General features: G+C 39.9%; 2 protein-coding genes across 6 annotated transcripts in view; one reads left to right on the top strand and one right to left on the bottom strand.

Annotated features, from left to right (window-relative positions):
- The window catches only part of smc4 (structural maintenance of chromosomes 4), an 85,566-nt gene extending 84,284 nt beyond the window's left edge, over nt 1–1,282 (bottom strand). Inside the window, exons 1-2 of the mRNA XM_073040984.1 lie at nt 1,213–1,282; nt 145–309 (exon numbers count right to left, since the gene is read on the bottom strand). Of these exons, the coding sequence (XP_072897085.1) occupies nt 145–286 (142 nt within the window). The 5' untranslated portion in view covers nt 287–309; nt 1,213–1,282. The remainder of the gene's footprint in view (nt 1–144; nt 310–1,212) is intronic.
- The window catches only part of ift80 (intraflagellar transport 80 homolog (Chlamydomonas)), a 328,780-nt gene that overhangs the window by 86,932 nt on the left and 217,689 nt on the right, over nt 1–24,159 (top strand). For 3 of the 5 annotated variants that reach the window (XM_073040987.1, XM_073040985.1, XM_073040991.1), the window contains exons 1-2: nt 1,476–1,565; nt 2,374–2,488. The exons of 1 other annotated variant lie outside the window; for it this stretch is intronic. In XM_073040987.1, the coding sequence (XP_072897088.1) occupies nt 2,449–2,488 (40 nt within the window). In that variant the 5' untranslated portion in view covers nt 1,476–1,565; nt 2,374–2,448. Of the gene's footprint in view, nt 1–1,475; nt 1,566–2,373; nt 2,489–24,159 lie in introns of those variants that run through there. One more of the 5 variants, XM_073040989.1, reaches the window with a different exon arrangement.

Raw genomic sequence — 24,159 nt, 5'->3', positions numbered from 1 at the left:
TCAATTTTCAAAAAACTTACAAGATAACGATAACCGAAAACTTTAATGGTTAAAAATATTACAAAAAAATTAAATCAATTCTTTTGAACAGCAAATGCCATATATAAAAATAAAAGCCATAAGGCAAGAAATTTAACAATTTACCTCCTCTAACTTCATCGACATTTGGTGTGGTTGCCTTTTGTTGGATATCCATTCCGTTGTCAGACGCATCCAAGGGTTCTGCTCCCTCCGGACCAAGTTTTGCGCTTTGCTTTGCTGTGGAATATTTCATTTTGGCAGGCATGGTACAACCTAGACTAGAAATTGCTAAAAGGAGAGAAAATAATTCAAAACAAATAATCGCTTCGCGGACATTCAATTCCTTCCTATTCCAAAAAGTAAACTCACATGCACACAATTGGGGATTTCAGATGAAACGAAAGCTTTTGTTTAAAGTCTCGCGAAAATAAACATTACTTAATCTAAATTTACCGCAATTTTACTCAGATCAGAAGTTACTGTACTTCTCCAAACCAATGCCACATCATGCCATTATGAAGAAAGGTCGAAAACTATAACAGTTTGCACAAAAACTATATCAGCAATAGGAAACGACATCTACTTTAAAAACATTTAATAATCTTTAATCAAATGTAATCATAAATTCGGTACATAACGACGTATATTCCAGCAGTCTACGTCACTCATCTTAAACAGGCGGACAAAATCCAACAAAACAAAAAACTTGATGGTTTCTGCCCAATTTCAGACTTCCAACTGCAATAAATAGTTTTGTTTTTAAAGAGTACCCCAGAAACGGAAATATATTTAAGTTACAGCGCAGAAGGGAAAAATCTGACAAATAATAAATGATTTTTTTTAAAGCTTAAAATTCAGATAGATTTTAATAATGGTTATTAACCAATCATTAGGACATAACACCAACACCCAAAGTTTAATCTAAAACAATGAACCAAATAGGGGAAAAGTACAGTTAGTAACCACTTCCCTGAAACAACATGTTTACAAATTTGTCATGCATCTCATCCCGCTAAAAAAAGATTTCATTTCCACTGCATAAATACCTGTGAAATCAACCCATTTTCAGACTTTCCAACTCAAATAGCTTATTATTATTTTTAAAAAATTTTTAAGAACATTTTTGGATCATTTTCAAGCAAAGAAAATAAAAAATAAAGGAATAAATTGAAGAAAAATTCAAGCGCTCACCTCCGTCCCAGTCGAAAATGGCGCCGAAAACTAAACTTGACTGAAATTCGTTGAGGGACAAAGCATTGTGGGTAAGCCGGTTTGAAAAAATGGGGCCAATGCCAATTTTCAAAAAGTTAAAATTAAAATCGACAAGGGCGCACATTTATCTAATGCTACTAGTGAACAATACGGTAGTGTGTGTTACTTTTTGAAAAAATCATTCATTTATTTTTCTCTTGCGGTTGCTGTGCCGGTTGCCAAGAAGCTGTGCGCTATGATACCGCGAGAGAACACGAGATTAGTGCGATGATGCTATTACAACTGAATTAAGAGAGGTGTTTGAGCAATCATTTATCGTATGCGTCTCTGAGGTAAAGTAATAGTCTAATTATCTAATAGTGAACTATTTGTACACAGAACGCTAATGGTTTACTTTATATTGCACTTGCCAGTTATTTAAGAATTATGTCCTAGATCTTTTCGTTTCGAAACGTAGTAGTTTTATGGCCCAATATTATCAACTGGGAAAACGGTTGTTAGGTGATGTGATGCATCAAGATCTCCAATCAGCTCACTTCTGCTACAACCTGTCAGCAGCTTTAGAGCAGCTTTCTATAATAGAAATGTTTATCATCGTTGTCCTCAGAGGAGTATTACCCTTAAATCTTACAGCTGCTTTTGTTTCAAAAGTAAACTAGATCAAAGCTGGATAAGGCTGTTTCATTCAACCTTATTTTCTCGCTCAAAACAGTTGACTTCTGCCACTCTTTTAGTAAAGGATCTCTTTGAAAATCAGCACTTTAAACTTATTTTTGGCTCTACTGAATCGTATGGAGCTTGCTGATTTGGAAAATCCCTCCCTTGCGATGTCGGTTGATGTCGGTTGAAACATTGCAAAGCTAATAGCATCAACTTAATTGTAAGATGCAAATATAACAATAATAGAGTTGATATTAACTTTCCGATATGCAGTTAATTTTTTTTAACTTTTAAAAATTATCCCATGGTGCCTTCATTCCAAGATTATATTGTTTTAGTTATGTAGTCTTTGGTGAAACAATGATCTATTGTGATTTTTTAAATGCACACTTTAATTTTGTTTTTTCTTATGTAGTGTGTTAATATTTAATTGATATTCACCATTTAAATGCAACTTGCTGTTTCTCTTAAATTTGGCAGCTACCAACGACAGTTTGGGACTGCGACTGTATTTGGAGTAAATTTAATCATTGCACCTAACACAATTTCTAAAGAATGAGACTGAAGACCTCACTTTTAAAAGAACCAAAACATATCCTTTATATTATTTGGTTTTGTAGTAGGAATTTAAAAAGTCCTCTGCTTTTATTTATGAGAATTGTCATGTATTTGCCAGGTGATTAGTTCTAACTTGTGTATTTTAAAAATTGTAGCTAATATGTGTTATTTTATTTGGAGACTGTGAGTTGATAGTTTGTTATTACCTTGGTAATAGCATAGATAAAACAACACAATTAACTAATACATGTTCTGATCCTATCAAATGACTTTATTGTTGATGTCTGCATATTATATAAAATTTCGAGTAGGTGAACTGAACCTTTCCTAGTTCAGAAAGATCATAGAACTGAGTGCTTCTGGATGTGTTAAGTAGTTCCATCAATCTTTCTTATGTCAAACTTTCTTTCTTTTTACAATATTTTTATTCAGAAAAAAAAGATTTACAGAGTGCAACACATAGATACATCTCAACATAACTTGTGTACATTCATATATTGTGATAAAATTGATCAACATGTTATAGCATAACACATAAAGGTATACCACTCTGTAATCAAAAATTTAAAGATAAGTCATACATCATAAAATAATTTTTTTATATTAAAAAAGTCAACCCCCTACCAACTACCAAAGAAAAAAGCTGATGGATGATAATGGATAATTAGAAAAAAAAACATTTGCTTAAGAAGAGAAGATAAAAATATACATAAAAGTCTGTGCACTGTTAAACTTTATAAATTGGAAAAGTAATTTAGGAAAGGTCCCCAAATATCATAAAAAGATTGTTTCGAATTTACGACTGAGCAGCGGATCTTTTCTAAATTTAAGTAAGACATAATATCACGTAGCCATTGAAGATGTGTAGGAGGGGTAGACTCCTTCCATTTAAGCAAGATTGCTCTTCTTGCTAAAAGAGAGGTAGGTTAGGCATATTTAAAGTTATATCTTCATTTGCAATAATACCAAACAAGGCAGTAAGGGGATTTGGGTCAAATTGGACCCTAAAAAGTTGTGAGAAGGTATGAAATACTTCCCGCCAAAACTTTTCAATTTTAGGGCAAAACTAAAACATATGAATTAATGAGGCAACAGCAGAGTTGCATTAAAAACTGGACAGCTTCTGTTTAGAAATGTAAGCTCTACGAACCACTTTAAATTGTAGAAGAGAATGACGAGCACAGAAAGATGATTTATTAACCCGTTTAAGAATTTTATTCCATCTATCATCAGAAATTTTATTAGAAAAGTAGTTAATTGGAAACGTAGGAAATCTCTAATTTGAAGGTATCTGTAAAAATGTGTTTTTCTCAGGATCTCTTGCTTCATTTGACCAATTGTCAAATAAATTTGCACTCTTATGTCAAACTTACATCGTGTACTTTAGTATTTGGGACGTAGCCATAAGTGAATGGGTAACATAAGCTGAAATATCCTGAAATCTTATTCATCTCATATTGAGACTGTACCTGAAGAACTGAATTCTCTTTGGACACCCTACTTTGGAGAGAATGTAGATGATATTCTTCAGAATAGTACTTACACTGTAGTGCTTAAATAGTGTGGGCAAGTGGCATTGACAAGATATGTATTTCCTTCTGTCTAGAAAATTAGGGAATGATCTATTTAAGGTGTGTGAGTTTATTAATTGATTTGACAGGGTAGATATAGAAGTCTTTTTTTGGGGATTAAGTTCGGTAGCTAAGCTTTAAGATGAGCATACACCCTATCCTCATTATATGCAGGGGATACGTTCCTGGCAGTCGACGCATAATGTGAATAATTATTTAAATGGAGAAAATAGAGATGCGTTCCAGAGGGCTTCCTAAATATGTTTTATCTGTAATTTATTCACATCTTTCTTACCAATACAACACAAAAGAAGTACTAGAAGGCAACATTCATATTATATTTAATCAATTCGAGGTAATATTCAATGTAATAAATCATAAAAAGTTAACATACTAGGGTGTACAGTATTCACCAACACTGGCAGGTGGGAGATGAGTAGTTGTGGTGTTGGGATCATATCAAGCACAGCAAGGGGTGAAGGAAGACTCACAGAAGAACTCTTAGAACTCCCGGCAGCAGGTGATGACACCGGTTTGAATAAAGTGGTGAGGGTTGTTTGCTTGGCAGCATTTTGTTTTTCAGCATAAATTTGCTTGTAGATAGATAGATAGATAGATACTTTATTCATCCCCATGGGGAAATTCAACTTTTTTTCCAATGTCCCATACACTTGTTGTAGCAAAACTAATTACGTACAATACTTAACTCAGTAAAAAATATGATATGCATCTAAATCACTAACTCAAAAAGCATTAATAATAGCTTTTAAAAAGTTCTTAAGTCCTGGCGGTAGAATTGTAAAGCCTAATGGCATTGGGGAGTATTGACCTCTTCATCCTGTCTGAGGAGCATTGTATCGATAGTAACCTGTCGCTGAAACTGCTTCTCTGTCTCTGGATGGTGCTATGTAGAGGATGTTCAGAGTTATCCATAATTGACCGTAGCCTACTCAGCGCCCTTCGCTCAGCTACCAATGTTAAACTCTCCAGTACTTTGCCCACGACAGAGCCCGCCTTCCTTACCAGCTTATTAAGACGTGAGGCGTCCCTCTTCTTAATGCTTCCTCCCCAACACGCCACCACAAAGAAGAGGGCGCTCTCCACAACTGACCTATAGAACATCTTCAGCATCTCACTACAAACATTGAATGACGCCAACCTTCTTAGGAAGTACAGTCGACTCTGTGCCTTCCTGCACAAGGCATCTGTGTTGGCAGTCCAGTCTAGCTTCTCGTCTAACTGTACTCCCAGATACTTGTAGGTCTTAACCTGCTCCACACATTCTCCATTAATGATCACTGGCTCCATATGAGGCCTAGATCTCCTAAAGTCCACCACCACCATCCAGAAGGGTTGACAGCAGGGAACGACTGAAATGCTGACTCCATTCTAAACTTGGGTCCATGTCCATCGCCATTTGTGCCAAGTGTTCTGACTTCCACCATTCCCTCACCGTTGGTAAACTCCCGGGATTTTCAAAATCATCTGTTGCTTGCAGCATCTGAGACAGATTTCGCCGTAAAAGAAAACCACTTTGAATATGGATCACACTGTGGTCAAGTGGCTGAATCAGCAATGTTGTGTTAGGCGGCAGGAAATGCACTGTTATGTTAGGAGACACAAGGAAATCTGCAGATGCTGGAAATTCAAGCAACACATCTCTGTTATGCTAATCCCAGCATACAGACTGCTCGTCAGGCGCTCCAGACCAGTTCAGAAGCAGGTGAAAACCTGGCCAGCAAGAGCCATCTCTGCTCTTCAAGACTGCTTTGAGCACACTGACTGGCACATGTTCAGGGAGGCTGCAACCGATGGCGACTCTACCGGCTTAGAGGAGTACACAGCATCAGTGACCAGCTACATCAGCAAGTGCATTGATGATGTTACTCTGTCCAAGACCATCACTATACACGCTAACCAGAAGCCATGGGTGATCGCAGAGGTGCGTGAGCTGCTGAGGTCCTGCGACTCTGCCTTCAGAGCAGTTGACAAGGCAGCTCTAACAACAGCCAGGGCCAAACTGTCCCAAGCCATCAGAGGGGCAAAGCGTGCACGCGCCCAGCTAATTCACAGCCACTTCCAGGACAGCGGCGACACGCGGTGCATATGGAAGGGCATCCAGGACATCACCAATTACAGGACAACATCACCTGACTCTGCAGGTGTTGCCTCCCTCCCAGATGCACTGAATAACTTCTATGTCCAGTTTGAGGCGGAAAATGACGTGGCGGTGAGGAAGTCCACCCCTCCTAAAAATGACCAGGTGCTGTGTCTCACCGTGGCCAATGTGAGAGGAACCCTGTGCGGGGTCAACCCACGGAAGGCTGCTGGACCAGACAACATCCCTGGTAGAGTGCTCAGAGGATGTGCAGACCAGCTAGCAGATGTTCTCACTGACATCTTCAACATCTCCCTGAGCAGTGCCACCATTCCAACGTGCTTCAAGGCCACCAGCATCATCCCCGTGCCGGAGGAGTCTTCAGTGTCCTGCCTAAATGACTACCGTCCCGTTGCACTTAGATCCATCATCGTGAAGTGTTTCGGGAGCCTTGTCATGAGGCATATCAAGACCCTGCTGCTCCCCTCACTGGACCCCCTGCAGTTTGCGTACCGTCCCAACCGCTCAACAGATGACACCATTGCCATCACCCTCCACCTGGCCCTAACCCACCCGGACAAAAAAGACACATATGTTCGGTTGCTGTTCATAGACTTCAGTTCATCATTCAACACAATCATCCCTCAGAAACTGATTGGAAAGCTGAGCCTACTGGGCCTGAACACCTCCCTCTGCAACTGGATCCTAGACTTCCTGACTGGGAGACCTCAGTCAGTTCGGATCGGGAGCAGCATCTCCAACACCATCATACTGAGCACGGGGGCTCCCCAGGGCTGTGTGCTCAGTCCACTGCTGTTCACCCTGCTGACCCATGACTGTACTGCAACACACAGCTCGAACCATATCATCAAGTTCCCCAATGACACGACCGTGGTGAGTCTCATCAGCAAGAACGAAGAGTCAGCTTACAGAGAGGAGGTGCAGCGGCTAATGGACTGGTGCAGAGCCAACAACCTGTCTCTTAATGTGAATAAAACAAAAGAGATGGTTGTTGACTTCAGGAGGGCACGGAGCGACCACTCCCCACTGAACATCGACGGCTCCTCGGTAGAGATCGTACAGAGCACCAAGTTTCTTGGTGTTCACCTGACGGAGAATCTCACCTGGTCCCTCAACACCAGCTCCATAGCAAAGAAATCCCAGCAGCGTCTCTACTTTCTGCGAAGGCTGAGAAAAGTCCATCTCCCACCCCCCATCCTCATCACATTCTACAGGGGTTGTATTGGGAGCATCCTGAGCAGCTGCATCACTGCCTGGTTCAGAATTTGCACCACCTCGGATCGCAAGACCCTGCAGCGGATAGTGAGGTCAGCTGAGAAGATCATCGGGGTCTCTCTTCCCGCCATCATGGACGTTTACACTACACGCTGCATCCGCAAAGGAAACAGCATTATGAAGGACCCCATGCACCCCTCATACAATCTCTTCTCCCTCCTGCCGTCTGAGAAAAGGCTCCAAAGCATTCGGGCTCTCAGACGTAACAATTTCTTCCCCCAAGCTATCAGACTCCTTAATACCCGAAGCCTGGACTTACAACTTGCCCTATTGTCCTGTTTATTATTTATTGTAATGCCTGCACTGTTTTTGTACACTTAATGCAGTCCTGTGTAGGTCTGTAGTCTAGTGCAGCTTTCTCTGTTGTTTTTTTTTTACGTAGTTCAGTCTAGATTTTGTACTGTGTCATGTAACACCATGGTCCTGAAAAACGTTGTCTCATTTTTACTATGTACTGTACCAGCAGTTATGGTCGAAATGACAATAAAAGTGACTTGACTTGACTTGAACACACACAAAATGCTGGTGGAACGCAGCAGGCCAGGCAGCATCTATAGAAGAAGTACTGTTGACGTCTCGGCCCGAAACGTCGACAGTGCTTCTTCCTATAGTTGCTGCCTGGCCTGCTGCATTCCACCAGCATTTTGTGTGTGTTGTTATGTTAGGAGGAATGCTGTTCAAATGTTTAGGATGGGCTGGCGCATTGTCAAGCAACAAAAAACTTTAAAGGCAAGATTCTGTTCCCGGCAGTAGCATCCCAGTGCTGTGTTACCTTCAGCTGATGCCACACTGTTTATAATTTCCAACTTTTTTTCAAGTGTTAAAGTGGTTCTCTGCCACTTGACTGATGGCCCAGGACATGACATCGGACGCTTAGGAGGCATAGTTTAATATTTCAAGCACAAAATCACTGTACTGTAGGTAAAGCCAACAAAAGTTTAAGCGCAAGATCGCACATCCACTCCTTGCCAAAACCAATGTGAGACTGGCGGGAGTGAGACTGAGGCGTGCACATGTGACTTGTATTGGCAGGAAAGCAGTGCTCCTCGCAAAACTGTGAGTTTTGGACGCATATAAGGAGACGTTGGTAGAAATAGGTTCCTTGCATAACTGTGAATCCACATAGTCTGAAGGCGCATATAACGAGGATATGGTCTATTCAGGAACAAAAATGTGAAGCATTTTATGAGACTTGTTTGCACACCTTGGATGTGACCCACAGAAATATTGCTACTGGCTTTACTTGAAAATTTCATACTTGAATTGATTGTAATTTTGTGTATTGATATATTTACACATATAGAAGTAAAACAGGGTAAACCTGGAAGAATTTAGACGTAAAGGATGCAAAGCCCCCTTTTTTTATATAGTAGGACCAGACAATATTTTCAAATACATTGACACCCCACACCACCTCCCCACAGTAAGCAGTACCCAATTGCATATGTTTCTTAATTTTGTACTGGAGTGCAAACTAAAGTGGAAGTTAGTGTATCAAATTGATTTAATGGACCTTGTTTCTTTGGAATTTGGTTTTGGAATTTGTTCTGTGTGTCAGTCTGAGACTACACTTTTCAGCAATGATTACTTTGGCCTGTCTTCAAAGATATTAAGAGTATGCATTCACACATAGAACTCAGAGGTGCAGATGAAAATGCAAGTTTCGATGATTCAGTGGTCCTGTTGTTACTACTATAATGAAAGGTTTAGGATTATGGAGTCAGTTTCTGTGTGTGGTTGGTTGGTAACCGGATCTATTCAAGGTATCGACTGACAATACTGAATCTGTATCGGTGATATAAATTTTTTTTCTGTTTTTTGTATAAAAGCCAAGTTGATCGTAGTGTTACTGTATGTTCAAGAACCTGATGTTTGTGACAAAAATGGCTGATCCTGAACCTGGCAGTGAGGGACTTTAACCTTCTATACTTTCATTTCACAGGAGCAGCTAGAAAAGTACATGACGTGGATGGAATCCTTGATGATAGATGCTGTCTGCTTGAAGCACTGACTCTTCTAGATGATGTCACTGCTGGGGAGGGTTGTGTCCTTGATAGGGCTGTGTCCTCAGCCCGTCTGCTGTTCCTTGTGTTCCTGTGCATTGGAATTGACATACTAGGTCACGATGCTTTCAACAGTACATCTTTAGAAGTTAAGAGTACTTGGTGACATGCTGTATCACCTTATGTATTCAAGAAAGTAGAGGTGGTAGTGTGTCTTCTCCATGATTTCAACACTGCTGGGCCCAGTTCAGATAATCTGATATGTGAACACCTAGGAATTTGATGTTGCATACTCTCCAAATCTGACCCACCAATGAAAACTGGTATATTGTCTCCTTCTGAAGTCAGCAAATGAATCCTTGGATTTGTTGACGTTAAGCGCAAGATTATTATTGTGGCACCACTCAACCACTCAACCAGATTGTGTGGCACGTGGCCAAGGTGTTGGACTAACAATTTGAAGGTCGTGAGTTCGAGCCCCCAGCCAGGGTAGCGTGTGTGTCCTTGAGCAAGGCACTTAACTACACATTGCTCCAGTCCACCCAGCTGAAAATGGGTACCGGCAAAAATGCTGGGGGTTAGCCTTGCGATAGACTGGCGTCCTATCCGGGGGAGAGTCTCGTACTCTCGGTCGCTTCACGCCACGGAAACCAGAAATAAGCCTATATGGCTCGGAACAGACTTTAACTTTAACTCAACCAGATGCCCTAACTTAATTGTGTATACTGATTTATCATCACCCATCACCCATGATTCGTCCACCAGCAGTGCTACAATTGGTGAGTTAATAGAGAGCATTAGAGCCTAGCCATACAGTCTGAGTGCAAAGAGAATAAAGCAGTGGGCTAACCACACGACTCTGATGTGCACCTGTGTTAATGAGTGAAGAGGAGATGTTGTTGCTATCTGTTGATTGAGGATCCAGTTGCAGAGTAAGGTAGTGAGGGACAGAGATCCAGGTATTGGAACTTAGTTGTAAGTTTGAAGGAGATGATGGTTTGAATGTCAAACTGTAGTTGAACAACAGACAAATGTATGCATTACTGTTGTGCATATCTGGATTGGGTGGAGGGTGAATAAAATAGCAGTTGCCTTTGGCATGTTGTGGCAATAGGCAAACTGAAGGAGATGCACATCACTTCTGAAGCTGATTTGAAGCATTTCATTACGGTGGATGTTAGTGTGTTGGATTGTAGTTATTGAAACAGAGCAACATTCAGTTCTTTGACATCTGTGGGTACCCTTTTTAAGCAAGTGGAAACTCAGACTGCAGAAACGAGTGGTTAGAGATGTTCTTGAATACCCCTAGTTGGTCTGCACAAATCTTGGGTAGCTATGATGTCAGGCCAGATGGTTTTTGTGGGTTCACCATTTTGAAGGATGCCCTGATAGCCTTGGGACTGAGATCACAGGTCATTCGAGCTGTGGGAGCTTGTGTAGGAATGTCATATTCTTCTTTCAAATCATGCATAAAAAGCATCGAGCTCATCTGGATATGTTTTTAGTATATCCTAATTTTTTTCATTTTGTAGAATGTGATAATATGCAAGCCCCGCCTCAACTGTTAAATGCCCAACTGTGACTCCAGTCTGAAAATGCAGAGAATGGATTTGGAATATGGAAATAGGATTGTTCTAACTGGAGTCCTTGTGGTCTCAACAGACCAAGACCCTTACAAACAAGCTGGAGGAACTCAGCAGGTTGGGCAGCATTCGTGGAAAGGAGCAGTCAACGTTTCGGGCTGAGACCAAGACCCTACATCTTGCGCTATAACAATTCTATGATTCTTTTGTGCTTAAACAAATAAAAGTGATTTTTCAGGTCTAACTTTTTTCAGCCCTTCAACTGTCCTTTGTGAACCCAGAAATCTAATGGTTTTCTATTATTTGATAATGTTGTGATCTTGTCATGTAATTCACTTTAATCTTCCCTTCATTTTCAAGATTAGCTTGCATCATTTCTAGAAATTCACATTAAACAAAAAGATCTACAGGTTCCAGGATTGACCATTCCAGCATTAGGAAAAGTTTAGAACAGATGAACATGCTTTTGAGAAAAAAAAAATCATATCTGATGATATAAGAATTATTGCTTGCACTATAATCAGCTAAACATTAATAACTGTTGAATTTTTCAAAAGTAGTGCTGAATTTTTCTATGAAATGACACTAACTGGTTAATTTTCTGTGCAGGTCTTTGGAACGTATTGAGGATGTGTAAAGTTCTTTATAATATGGGATTTTCTTTGAATGCCTAGAAATGTAACTGTATCATGGGATTTTTAAGTGTTTTTAAATCATTTTCCTCATTTGGAATAAGATCTAAGGAATAAGATTTTGCAGAGAGCAATTTCTTTTATGAAGTAAAACGAAGAGATGCTGGAAATCAGAAATGAGAAAAGTCTAGAAATATGTGATTTGGGCAGCATCTGTGGAGAGAGAAACAAACCTAAGAATCCATGTTTTCGGGTCTGAAACTAGATTTGGGTACCTTTTATTGCTCTCCTCTTGCTTTCATTGTAACTTTTCCCAAGTTTGGATGAAAGATCATCATACAAAACATTAATTCTGCAGTTTATCTTGAATATTTCAGGTGTTTCTGATTTTATTTCCATCTTTTAAGGACTGTAATTCACAAATTCAATGAGAGGTTTTTTTTTGGACTATCACAGTGTGAAGGCAAAAGTATAAAACAGTGCTGCCCATCAAAGAGCCTGAAAATACACACTCAGCATTTTAGGGACAGCTTCTCAGCCATCAGATTTATGAATGGACAATGAACCAACCCATGGCCATACCTCATTATTTTTGTCCTTTCTTTGCACTAATTTAAATTAATTTATACTCAGTGGATTCTGGTTTGGCCCAATAAAGCCGCTGCCCCAATTAGCTGAAGTTTCATGGAAATAGTTAAAAAGCTATTTAACAAAAGAATCAGAATCCAAATCAGGTTTATTATCACCAGCATGTGTTATGAAATTTGTTAACTTAGCAGCAGCAGTTCAATGTGATACATAATATAGAAGCAGAGAAAAAATAGTAAATAAATAAGTAAATCAATTATGGTGTATGTATATTGAATAGATTAAAAATCATGCAAAACATAGAAATAATATATATTAAAAAGTGAGGTGGGGTTCAATGTCCACTTAGGAATTGGATGGCCGCAGAGGGGAAGAAGCTGTTCCTGAATCTCTAAGTGTGTGCCTTCAGGCTTCTGTACATCCTACCTTCAGATTCAGTTTATTGTCATTTAGAAACCACAAATGCAATGCAGTTAAAAAATGAGACAATGTTCCTCCAGAATGATATCACAAAAGCATATGACAAAACAGACTACACCAGAAAATCCACATAATGTTTGGCAATCCCCAATCCAGAGTCTGGAGAGGCTGCTGCATATTAATATTGCGCTACTGTCTTAGCGCGTTCCCTGGAAAGGAGCTCCAAATACACTAGACAAACAAGACCAAAAACTAAAGCTATAAGACCTGCACAAAACCACATAGTTACAACAGTGCAAACAATAGCATAATTGATTAAAAAAAACAGACCATGGGCACAGTAAAAATAGTCCAAAGATGTTAAAGGACTATAAGTTCAAAAGAAATCACCACACAGTTTCCACAAGTCCCGAGGGTCCCGACAGACTCGCCATCCCACGCCGGCGGCAGAAGGGAATACCCCTGCTATGGACTTTCACGACGCCACCGGACTCAGCCTTGCAGATGCAGCACACTATGAAAGCTCTGTCGAAACCAGCCTCGCAGACGCAGCACACACTGAAAGCGACCTGACCGCAGCGGACTTTGAGTCCGTCGAACCTCCGAGCCGACGACCATCCCCTCCGGCACAGCTTCTCCGAGCCATCCTTTGCCGAGCGTATTAAGATGGCCCCGCCAACAGCCATCGGCAACGCGACCCTGAGGACTGTGGGCCTGTTCTTCCCAGCAGAGTCCCAGACCTCACAGCAGCAGCAGCAACGAAGAAGGTCTTCCTGGAGATTTCCCGATGTTCCTCCGTGCTCCCACATCCGTTTTGAATCAATTATGATTGCGCATGGCACCCCACTTCACAAATAACAGATAATCAGTTCCGGAGTGGCTGCTGCAAGCTGCGTCGTGCCGCCATCTTGGAAATTGTTACCTGATGGTAACAATGAAAAAAGGGCATGCTCTGGATGCTGGAGGTCCTTAATAATGGATGCTGCCTTTCTGAGACATCACTCCTTGAAGATGTCCTGGGTACTTTGTAGGCTAGTACCCAAAATGGAGTCGACTAAATTTACAACCCTTTGCAGCTTCTTTCGATCCTATGCAGTAGCCCCAACCCCCCCCCCCATACCAGACAGTGATGTAGCCTGTCAGAATGATCTCCACAGTACGTTTATAGAAGTTTTGAGTGTATTTGTTGATATGCCAAATCTCTTCAAACTCCTAATGAAGTATAGTCACTGTCTTGCCTCCTGTATATCTGCTTTGATATGTTGGGACCAGGTTAGGTCCTCAGAGATCTTGACACCCAGGACAAACAAACTGAGTGACAAATTATGTGTTTAAATAAAATGCAGAACAAATTAGGACACTACCAATACTACTACAGTACTATAAAACTGTGTTAGTTCCTAATAGTGTACGCTGACATGTATGGGGTGCTTAGGGAGGGGGTAGTACATCTGGTAAAAGGGTTTATCATATCCATTCTATGGCATGGCACTGACCTTTGGCCCGCACCAGACACTGAGCTCTCATCCGCAGCTCCGGATAGCTGTATACGACAGCAGTCGCAACCTGGTACACTGCTTCGACAGGCAGACTAAAGCAGGTGAGGTGGCAAGCAGGCCTCTTACTCTGGTGAAATTGGGACATGTCAGTCCTAGCATGTGAAGTCTGCTCTGTTTGTGACAACAGACTCAATTTGTGACAACTAGAGGTACCACTGGATCCAAACTTCACAGGAGAGTGGAACTGTCCCAGTGCAGTGGCTTTTCCATTTTCAAAACACTCCGACACAGGTTTTACTGTCATCATCGGATAGGACAGACAAACATCATGCTGCCATATTCTTTTGATTGACTGTAGATGAACAAGCTTAGTGCTGATAATAGTTTGTCTTCATACAACACTTTTGACGATTGCATCCTTCAAATCTTCATTTTCATTGTAACATTAAAGATGATTATCGATACCTTCAAATTCTTCACAGTTCCTAACTTTCTGGCATCTCCAAGCCTGAATGCTTGAAATCACGATGTGCAAAACAATTCTATATGGTCTTACTGCTTATTTCTCATCAACTATCAATGACCTAAATCACAGCTTTTTGAACAGAAATACGTGCAAATGACGCTATTTAAAAATGGATCGCTCTAGCACGGTGTAGTGTTTAATGGCCACATAAGTTCACACGACTGAAACTAGTTAGAAACTGTTCAGCAACTGTTTCCTGTCCCAATGAAGTGGCAGTGTCCCAAATAAAGGGGATCCTGGCAATTTTCTCAATTATTTTTTGTTTATTGAGAATTATTTCAAATGAGTGGCTGCCCTGATTAACAGGTGGACCAATTAACCAGAATCCATTGTATGTGTGTGTATATTTATATTTATTGTAATTTATAATATTTTAATGTATTTGCCTGTACTGCTACCGCAAAACAATAAATTTTATGATGTACAGGAGAAAATCTGCAGAAGCTGGAAATCCAAGCAACACACACAAAATGCTGGAGGAACTCAGCAGGCTAGGCAGCATTTATGGAGAAAAAAAAAAGTACAGTTGATGTTTCAGGCCAAGAAACTTTTTTCCATGGATGTTGCCTGGCCTGCTAAATTTCATTATGTGCCAGTGATGATACATTTGATTCTGATTATGAGATAACAACTCCAGGCCATTTTGTCCTTTGCAATTAGGTGCAGCACCACGATTTGCAACCTTTTGCAGCTCAGATATTTGTGATTTTTCAAAATGTTCCAGTACAGTACATTAACTGTAACACATGTTAAACTGACTGTAAACTGTGTACATTATCAATTTAGTAGCAATTATTCTAAAGTAGTTACAGAAGAATTTGATTTCTACTTGTTTCCTTCCTCTTTCCAGCAAAGTGAAAATATTAAGAGGCAACTAAGACTTAAAAATTACAATTGGGTAAATCAAGTGTAGGCTGGACATTTGCATTTCTGATGTTATATAAAGAATAGAGTGGATTTTAACTATTTGCTTTTGATCATTTTTTTTCTTTGAATACGAGGTAAATTCACTGGCATTTTAACCAGAACTCTTTCAGTTGTGTAGTTTTCCGTGATATCATGTATCAAAAATTAGTTTTTGACACATGATGGTTTCATTTCCGTGCTATGATTCAAAATCTAAAAAGTCTAAAAATGTGTGGTGTAATTCCAACTGGAGCCATCTCTGATTCTCACTGAATTTGTATTTGGATTACTATTTGTGACAAAACTCAGTCAATCCATTTAATATCACAGAAATGTATTGAATATACGTCCTGAAATCCTTTTTCTTCGCAGACAGCAATGAAAGCAGAAGAATTGCCCAAAGAATGAGTGAGTTAAAACGTTAGAACCCCAAAGCCCCCTCCCACGCACAAGCAGCAGCAAAACAATGACCCACCCCCACCCCTCCCCACTTCCACAAAAGAACGTCAGCACCCTCTGACCACCAAGCAGCAATAGCATAGCCCCCAATAGTCTGCGATGTACAGTACAACAAAAACTAAATGTTCACCTGACAATTCGACATGCCATAGGCTCTTTCTTGCTCCCTAATTAAGGGAAAAAGAGGTGTCCCCTTTCACAGCGAGAGGGAAAACATAATAAAACAAGTATCCCAAAAGTTGTATCCCAGAATGATGAAGATTAATTTATTTTTAGCTGATGTTTCTAAGGCAGCAATAGGTGAAGACAATGATTTTTATTAAAGAGGTGTATAAGATGATGAAGGGCATTGATCGTGTGGATGGTCAGAGAGTTTTACCCAGGGCTGAAATGTCTAGCATGAGAGGGCACAATTTTAAGGTGCTTGGAAGTAGGTACAGAGGAGATGTCAGGGGTAAGTTTTTTTTTAATGCAGAGAGTGGTAAGTCCGTGGAATGGGCTGCCAGCAATGGTGGTGGAGGCGGATAGGATAGGGTCTTTTAAGGGACTCCTGGGTAGGTACATGGAGCTTAGAAAAATAGAGGGCTATGGGTAACCCTAGGTAATTTCTAAGTTAAGGACATGTTTGGCACAGCTTTGTGGGCCGAAGGCCTGTATTGTGCTGAAGGTTTCTATGTTTCTGTGTTTATTGTCAACCAGTGGCATTGAATAATATGGAAAGTGATGAGTCCAAATAAAATTATAGCAAAGGCCATATTTTCTTTTTTCAGTTTTCCAACTTTTTTTTGCTGGTATTTCTTCAGCTGATTCCATCTCTCTTTGTTAATCTTTCCAGAGTGTCATCACACTTTATATACTTTGTTTTTTTGAGGACAGTAATCTAATGTTGGGCCTCTGTTGCCACTTTTCATTTGGCAGTTGATGAATGTCAACACATATTTAGCACCTGGCCTGCCAATGGGAAGTGGTTAACCTTTGTTTAGTGCACTTGAACTGTTGACCAATGTTAAAGTAGCTAACTTTGATGCACCAAGTAAATCTAGTTAAGAAACATGATACATAAAAATAAACAAAACACTGTGAATGAATGGCATTTCTGGTTTTATTTTCAATTACATTAAAAAGTGAAGGATAAATAATACAGGTAATATCATGGTTTAAAAGCAAAACAAAATCATTTGTATTAATTAAGCACATTTTTCAGATGAAAAAAAATATCCATGGTAAAGGGAGCCAAAATATAATGCTGAATTAAAATAATATTTGAAAAATTCATCAAGAGGCTATTCAAAGGAGAATTTTAAGAAAGTGGCAGATGGAGAGTGGTTTCAATGAGATAATCTTGGACACTGGGACCAAAGTATAGTTGCTGATTATGGGAAGAGAAGGATTGACTAAATACTGGTGTCATTCTGATCAAGTCTGACACTTGGATTTTAGAGGTTTTGGATGCAATTTATACAAGGATTAAATATGCTGATCAGAGTTTCAAATTTTATCTCTTGGTGAATTAGTGTGAGATGGGATATGAAAGTTCATGAGAGAAAGTCTATGAGGATGAGGTAATCGGGACATGCTTAGTTTTTGAAATACTAATGATTACAAGAGTTAAACAACATGTATAAAGTTGTTCAGTTTTCCAGTCAGGTACAATAAATCAATACAATGGTTTTTCAATATAGAAAGAAATGTGCATTGCATGACTCATTGGGGTAAACCCCAGGTTCAGAAAGGTAGTAACAATAATGCTACTTTGAAAATAGACTAAAAGTTAACAAAGAAAAACTGAAAGGTAATCTTGGTTAAGGGGTTATTTTAATCTATGCCAAAGGTGTTTTTTAAAAATATAAAGCATTTTCTTCACATTTGTTGGGAAAGGTGGTGATATATTACATGTCCCTAGTCTCACTTAAAATGCTGGTGGTCTTAATCAAAGCTGTTTGTATCTTAATAATGTTCTTGCATTACTTTTAGATAGGATCTTCCAGTGTTTTAAGAGTGACAGTAGTCAAAGGCCAATTTTCATTGAAGTCAGATTGGTATATGACTTTGAGAGGATCTTTAAAGATTATTCCTTGCACTTTTTAGGTGATGTATGCTATGAGTTTGGGGAGAAGTTGAGGAATTCTTGGTGGATAGGATAAAATGGAGTCATGATATATTAATGGTACAGGGTGTGAATGTTCAGCTTAGTGAATGAGAACCTGATTAAAAGAGACTGATTTGTCCGATTAAAATTTTAATTTTATTGTGTTCCAACATGATGATTGATAGCGGACCTTTGACACTCAAATCATTGTGTGAGGCAAGGGGTAAGGTGCTTGCTATAAAAATGATTTCCAGCCTTGAGCTAATATAGTAGTACTTAATGTATTTGAGAAATTTCTGTCAGTGGTGACTTTCAGAATTTTGATAGTGGCAGACTTGGAGGCAATGGCACTACTAAATATAATGGGCAGTTATTAGATTATTGACTTGCAAGTTGTCACTTAACATTTTGTGGGACGTTGTTGGTCTTGCTGAATGAGAAGTTTAATTGCTTTGATATATTTTAGGAGAATGCAATGCTGAGAAAATCTAAAGTCAAGCAGCATTTGTACAGAGTCAAGAAAATATTTCATGTTGTTCAACTTTCATCAGAATTGATTAATAATTAAAATATCATCAGATGGAGAAGTTTACATTTCCTCTCAGAATCACTTTATTGCCAGTATGTGAAACATACCAGAAATGATTGTGGTTCAGTGCCAAGCATAAAACACAGGACAATACCATAACAGACAACACAGTAACAACTAAGAAAAAATCTGCAGATGCTGGAAATCCAACCAACACACACACAATGCTGGAGGAACTCAGCAGGCCTGGCAGCATCTATGGAAAAAAGTAAAGTCAATGTTTCAGTCCTGTTGAAGGGGCTTGGCCCGAAACATTGACTGTACTTTTATTTCCGTAGATGCTGCCTGGCCTGCTGAGTTCCTCCAGACATTTTGTGTGTGTTACACAATAACAACTAACTATTTTACAAGACGATAGTGCAAATATCCATGAGTAATCAATGATTAGAAGGACGGTCACATGTGAAAATGTCTATAATCAACTTAAATACATATGAACCGATTCCATTATCAACAGAACAAGAAGAGTAGGAAAGACCATTTAATGGATGTTGTACAGGTACAGTCAGGGTATTACACTTGAGTGAGTTTTGTTGAAAAGCTATATAGCTACAGGAAAGTTTTTGGAGATGACTTGTAGTCCTGGGTGATAGACTTACATCATCTTCCTGAATAGGTGACTGCTAGGGTGGGTGGAGTCAGCAGTAATTGTTTTTTTTTAAGCTCTTCACTCTGGTGATGAATAGGTCTTATAAAGTTGGTAACTGAGAGCCAATGATCTTCTCTCCTGAGTGGACCACTTGCTGTAACCTGGACTTGGAGAAGGAGGAAGTGGCAGAAAACCAAATAGTGATAGAGGTGGTCAGAACACTCTCAACGATGGCTGATTTAAAAATTCTTCAGAATACGCCTTGAGATGTTAAGTTTCTTAAGATGGTGTAGGAAGACCAATCTCTACTAGGTTTTCTCAGTGATGAGCGTAACATGCTTGTCCCTCTTCAAGGTATTAGTAATGGTAGTCCCAGGAATTTGAAAGACTTGACTGCAGACACAGCACGACCGTTGATTTCCAGGGGAGGTGGGTAGGTAGGGAGATATCGGTAGAGGTCAAATTTTCATTTCTATTATCTTGATAGCATTAAGCTCCAAGTTGTTACAAGCATATCATGCTGCAAGACAATCCATCTCTCTTTGATAGCAGGTCACATCTCTATGAGAGATGAGAGCAATTACAGTCGTGTCAGCTGCGAACTTTAGGATTTTAACAGATTTGTTTGTGTAGGTACAGTTATTTGCCTCAAGTCAGAGCAGGAGGGGTGAAAGATGACAGCCCTGAGGAGAGCCTGTGCTTATTGTCATAGGATTAGACAAGTAGGAGCCCAGCCTTGCATACTGCTTCCTTCCTGTCAGGAAGTTCATAATGTGCTGACAGACAATTTAGGGTACAGCTAGCTAGGCTGGCTTACTGTGGAGCATCTCCAGAACAATAGATCTTTTCTTACCTGCTAAAGACATGCAGTGTTAAGTTTTTATTTCTGATCTCCAGCACTTAGGGTGGCTTGCTCAAAATCTCTATTAGAGAAATTGCAAGTGCAGCTGAGTTCAATCATCTGTGAATAGCTCCACTTCTGACCTTAATGGAAGGGCTACTATTGATTAACTCTGAAAGTATCTAGAACCATCATTTACGTAAACTGTTGTTGTAAGCAAGCAGCATTCATCATCTGAGACCTGCACCATGCAGGACATGCTCTCTTCTCACTGCTTTTCAAAGTACATAGATTATCAAAATATGTGTACCTATACAAACTTGAGATTTGTCTCTTTACAGGCAGCCACAAAACAAGAAAGCCAAAAGAACCCATTTTTTTAAAAAAAACCCAGCAAACAACCGATGTGCAGAGGAAACATAAAACATAAATTGTGCAAACAATAGAAGCAGGCAACAGCAGTCAGAATGAAAGTGAGTCCATAGATATGAAGCATTCCCACAGCCTCTGTCTCAGTTCTAGCCTCTGTCTAGAAGTCTGGAGTTGGCCCACAGCCTCCGCCTTAGTGCAGTGAAGAACGGAATAATCATTTGTTCTGCTCCGAGCAGAACTGGCCTGACCACTTGTCTCCTATCCCAACACCCTGTCTTTTCAATCCATTTGGTCAAGGCATTTAAATTGTCCAAACGTTGGGTCATTCCTCGCTCTAAGACTTAGCATCAATACCTCTGGGCCTGGACCCCGCCACCATGTTCTAGCCCATACCTGACCTTTCTTAATCAGCCAGGTGCTTAGATTGATCAAACCTCATTCTTCATCTAGGCTCCAAAATTCCTCCACTTCGCATGTCTCAACTCCATCTCAAGCTTGCTTCGACTTTGCATCAGACCCACATACCTTGACCATCAAATTAGCGTCTCCTCCACTCAACTCTTCATTGTTCGTGATTACCATAATTTTTTTTTTTACAGAAAATGTGTTATTATTAAAGTATTTTGTTGTATTTCTTGCTTTGAGAACTGCCAGTAAGTTGTTGCTCATTTTCAATAGCACCATCTTAAAAGAGATCATACTGCCATAAAAAAGAAAGTACAGGCGCCTCAGGACTTGAGCCAACAGGTTCAGAAACACTTATTTCCTCTCAATCATCAGGCTCTTGAACCAGAGGGGATAACTTCACTCAACTTTGATTGCCCTATCATTGAAATGTTCTCGGAACCTATAGACTCACCTTTAAGGACTCTTCATCTGATGTTCTCGATATTCATAGGCATCTGTTAGCCTCGAGAGACCATGCATTTGCGCCTTGGAAAGTTTCCAGGGCGCAGGCCTGGGCAGGGTTGTATGTATGGGAGATCGGTAGTTGCCCATGTTGCAAGTCTCCCCTCTCCATGCCACCGATGTTGTCCAAGGGAAGAGCAAGGGCCAATACAGCTTGGTACAGGTGTCGTCGCAGAGCAATGTGCTTAAGGACGCCACATGCTGCCTTAGCTGAGGCTCAAATTAGCGACCTTCAGATCACTAAACCAACACCTTAACCACTTGGCCACACGCCAACATGATATTCATTGCTTATTCATTTACTAATCTTATTTTTTTTCTTTCTTTTTGTATTTGCACAGTTGTCTTTTGCACACTAGTTTTCCACCTTGTGGTCTTTCATTGATTCTATTATGATTAATGGATATATTGAGTATGCCCAGAAGGGTTGTATATGGTAACATATATGTACTTTGATAATAAATTTACTTTGAATTTTGAATTGCTTTGTTGAACTTCTAATGAGTAATGTTGAATCGCCTTTAGTGCACTTCTTTTGTGGCAAATGTGACTACTGTGACTGAAGAGATTTCCCCTTGATCTTATCTGACCTGTTAAATTAAGGGTCTTCAGAATAGCATTTGGTCAAGTGTTCCCTGGATGGCTATCCAAGTCACTTTTCACCTTGCCTTTGAAAAATTGGCACTTACTTTTGTTTGGACTATGTCAGTAGTTGGGAGTTGTGTACTTGGTGAAACCAAATCATTGATTTTGGAATGAATAATTCTGGTTACTCCTTGTTTTTAAAATCTACAACTTTCCGCTGCGGTCTGAAAATTTTGTGGTCATTCGTAATGCTTAATGTTCACCCTAAACAATTTGCTAATGAAGACCCAGTAATATATATATAATGTTGGCATCTGGTTTCAAGTATTTGTACTATCAACATTGCTTCAAGCGATCATCGGCATTGCTGCCAGTGATATAATCAAGCATCAGATCTGAAAAGTATTTTCTGTGGTGGAAAACTGGGCAATTCCATCATTGAACTCCAAACGAAGTCTGGCAATACTGAAAATAAAAATTGCTGTTGCTAAAGATCTGAAATAGAAACAGAAAATGATGGAACCACACACAAAATGCTGGAGAAACTCAGAAGGTCAGGAAACATTTGACATTACAGGCCGAGACCCTTCTTTAGGACTTAAAAGGAAGGGGAAGACACAGGTGGGGGGAGGGAGAAGGACCTCAACAGTCATTCACAGCATAAGGCAGATATATCACGTATAAGATAGTGGTAAACATACAGTCACAGAAAGTATATAATGTATGCCAAGTTCCTGAGGACATGGATGTTGTCAGCAGGAACAAGCCTGCAGCAGTCTGCAGAGAATGCAGTCCACTGAGTAAACATTAGAGGGCAACACTGATGCCAGTATGGACACCACGCCATGCTGTCTCCAGCATTACTTCTCCTGTCAGTGCTTTCACGCACTGACTCTGATGCCTTTCTGTAGCAGGCAGCAACATGGTCCGCACCAAGTCTAGCTCCTCCACCAATAAGCCCTGATCAGGTAGACCTGCAGTGCTTGAAGTTCTGAATGTCCAGCAGTGTCTTGAGATCATTTTTTAAAAAGATCTTTTAAAAAAAAAGATAATTAACAGATTGGTTCGGTAGAGGCTGCTGCATCCGAGTGTGCCACTATCTTACCGGAAGAGATATTCAGGAGCAGACATAACATCTGTGGAAAGAGAAAACTAGTAATGTTTTAGATCCTCCTTTAGAATTGGGGAAATAGGGATTTAGAATTTAAAAAATATTTTAGGTTTGTGGAGGTGGTGTGAGGAATGGAGAGAACAAAAGTATGTGGTGTGATGAGGCCAAGTCAAATCGGTTAATGGGGGCAGTTAGAAGATAATTTAGCTTTGGTCTATGCTTACAGGGACAAACCCAACAAGTCATACTGTACTTACAGGGGTGGCGGTGGGTGGGGGGTGGGGGGGGGAACTGAGTCATTATCACAAATGAATGACCTGCAGCAGAAACTGCTAATTCTGATGTAGACCAAAATTGAGGCAAGTCTGCATGCAGCCTTCTGGATTAAACCAAATCCAGAAGAGCAGAATTAGGCCATCAGGTTTACTCTGTCATTCCATCATGGCTGATTTATTATCCCTCTTAACCCTATTCTCTTGCCCTCTCTCCATAACCTTTGACACCCTTACTAATCAAGAACCTACTAACCCCCACTTTTAATATACCCAATAACTTGGCTTCCACAGCCATTGGTGGTAATGAATCCACAGATTGATCACCCTCTGGCTAAAAAAAAATGCCTCCTCATCTCTATTCTAAAGGACACCCTTTTATTCTGAGGCTGTGCCCAAGACCCCCCTACAACAGTAAACATCTACTCCATGTTAACACCATACAGGCTTCCGAATATTCGATAGGTTTCAATGAAATGAGATACACCCTTGTATTGGATTCACTATCAAATTTAACATCTTGAGGTAACTTGCCTACTATGTTTCTGATCTAGCTATTTCTTTTGTAAGCCATCCATTTGTGATATTGGCTCTCTACATTAACACAACCTGAACTGCTGGGCATGTTTGACTGGTCTGCTGTTATTAATGCAGGCAAAGAAGTATAGTCATTCTTGAGTGTGGCCCCTTAACCCATTTACTTGGTTTTACCCAGTTACAGATTTTTTTCAACTTGTCACAAACTTCAATGTTTTATATCTCTACCACTG

The sequence above is a fragment of the Hemitrygon akajei genome, chromosome 3 (assembly GCF_048418815.1).
Source record: "Hemitrygon akajei chromosome 3, sHemAka1.3, whole genome shotgun sequence".
Classification (NCBI taxonomy): Eukaryota; Metazoa; Chordata; class Chondrichthyes; order Myliobatiformes; family Dasyatidae; genus Hemitrygon; species Hemitrygon akajei.
This window is presented reverse-complemented; position numbering and strand designations above follow the sequence as displayed.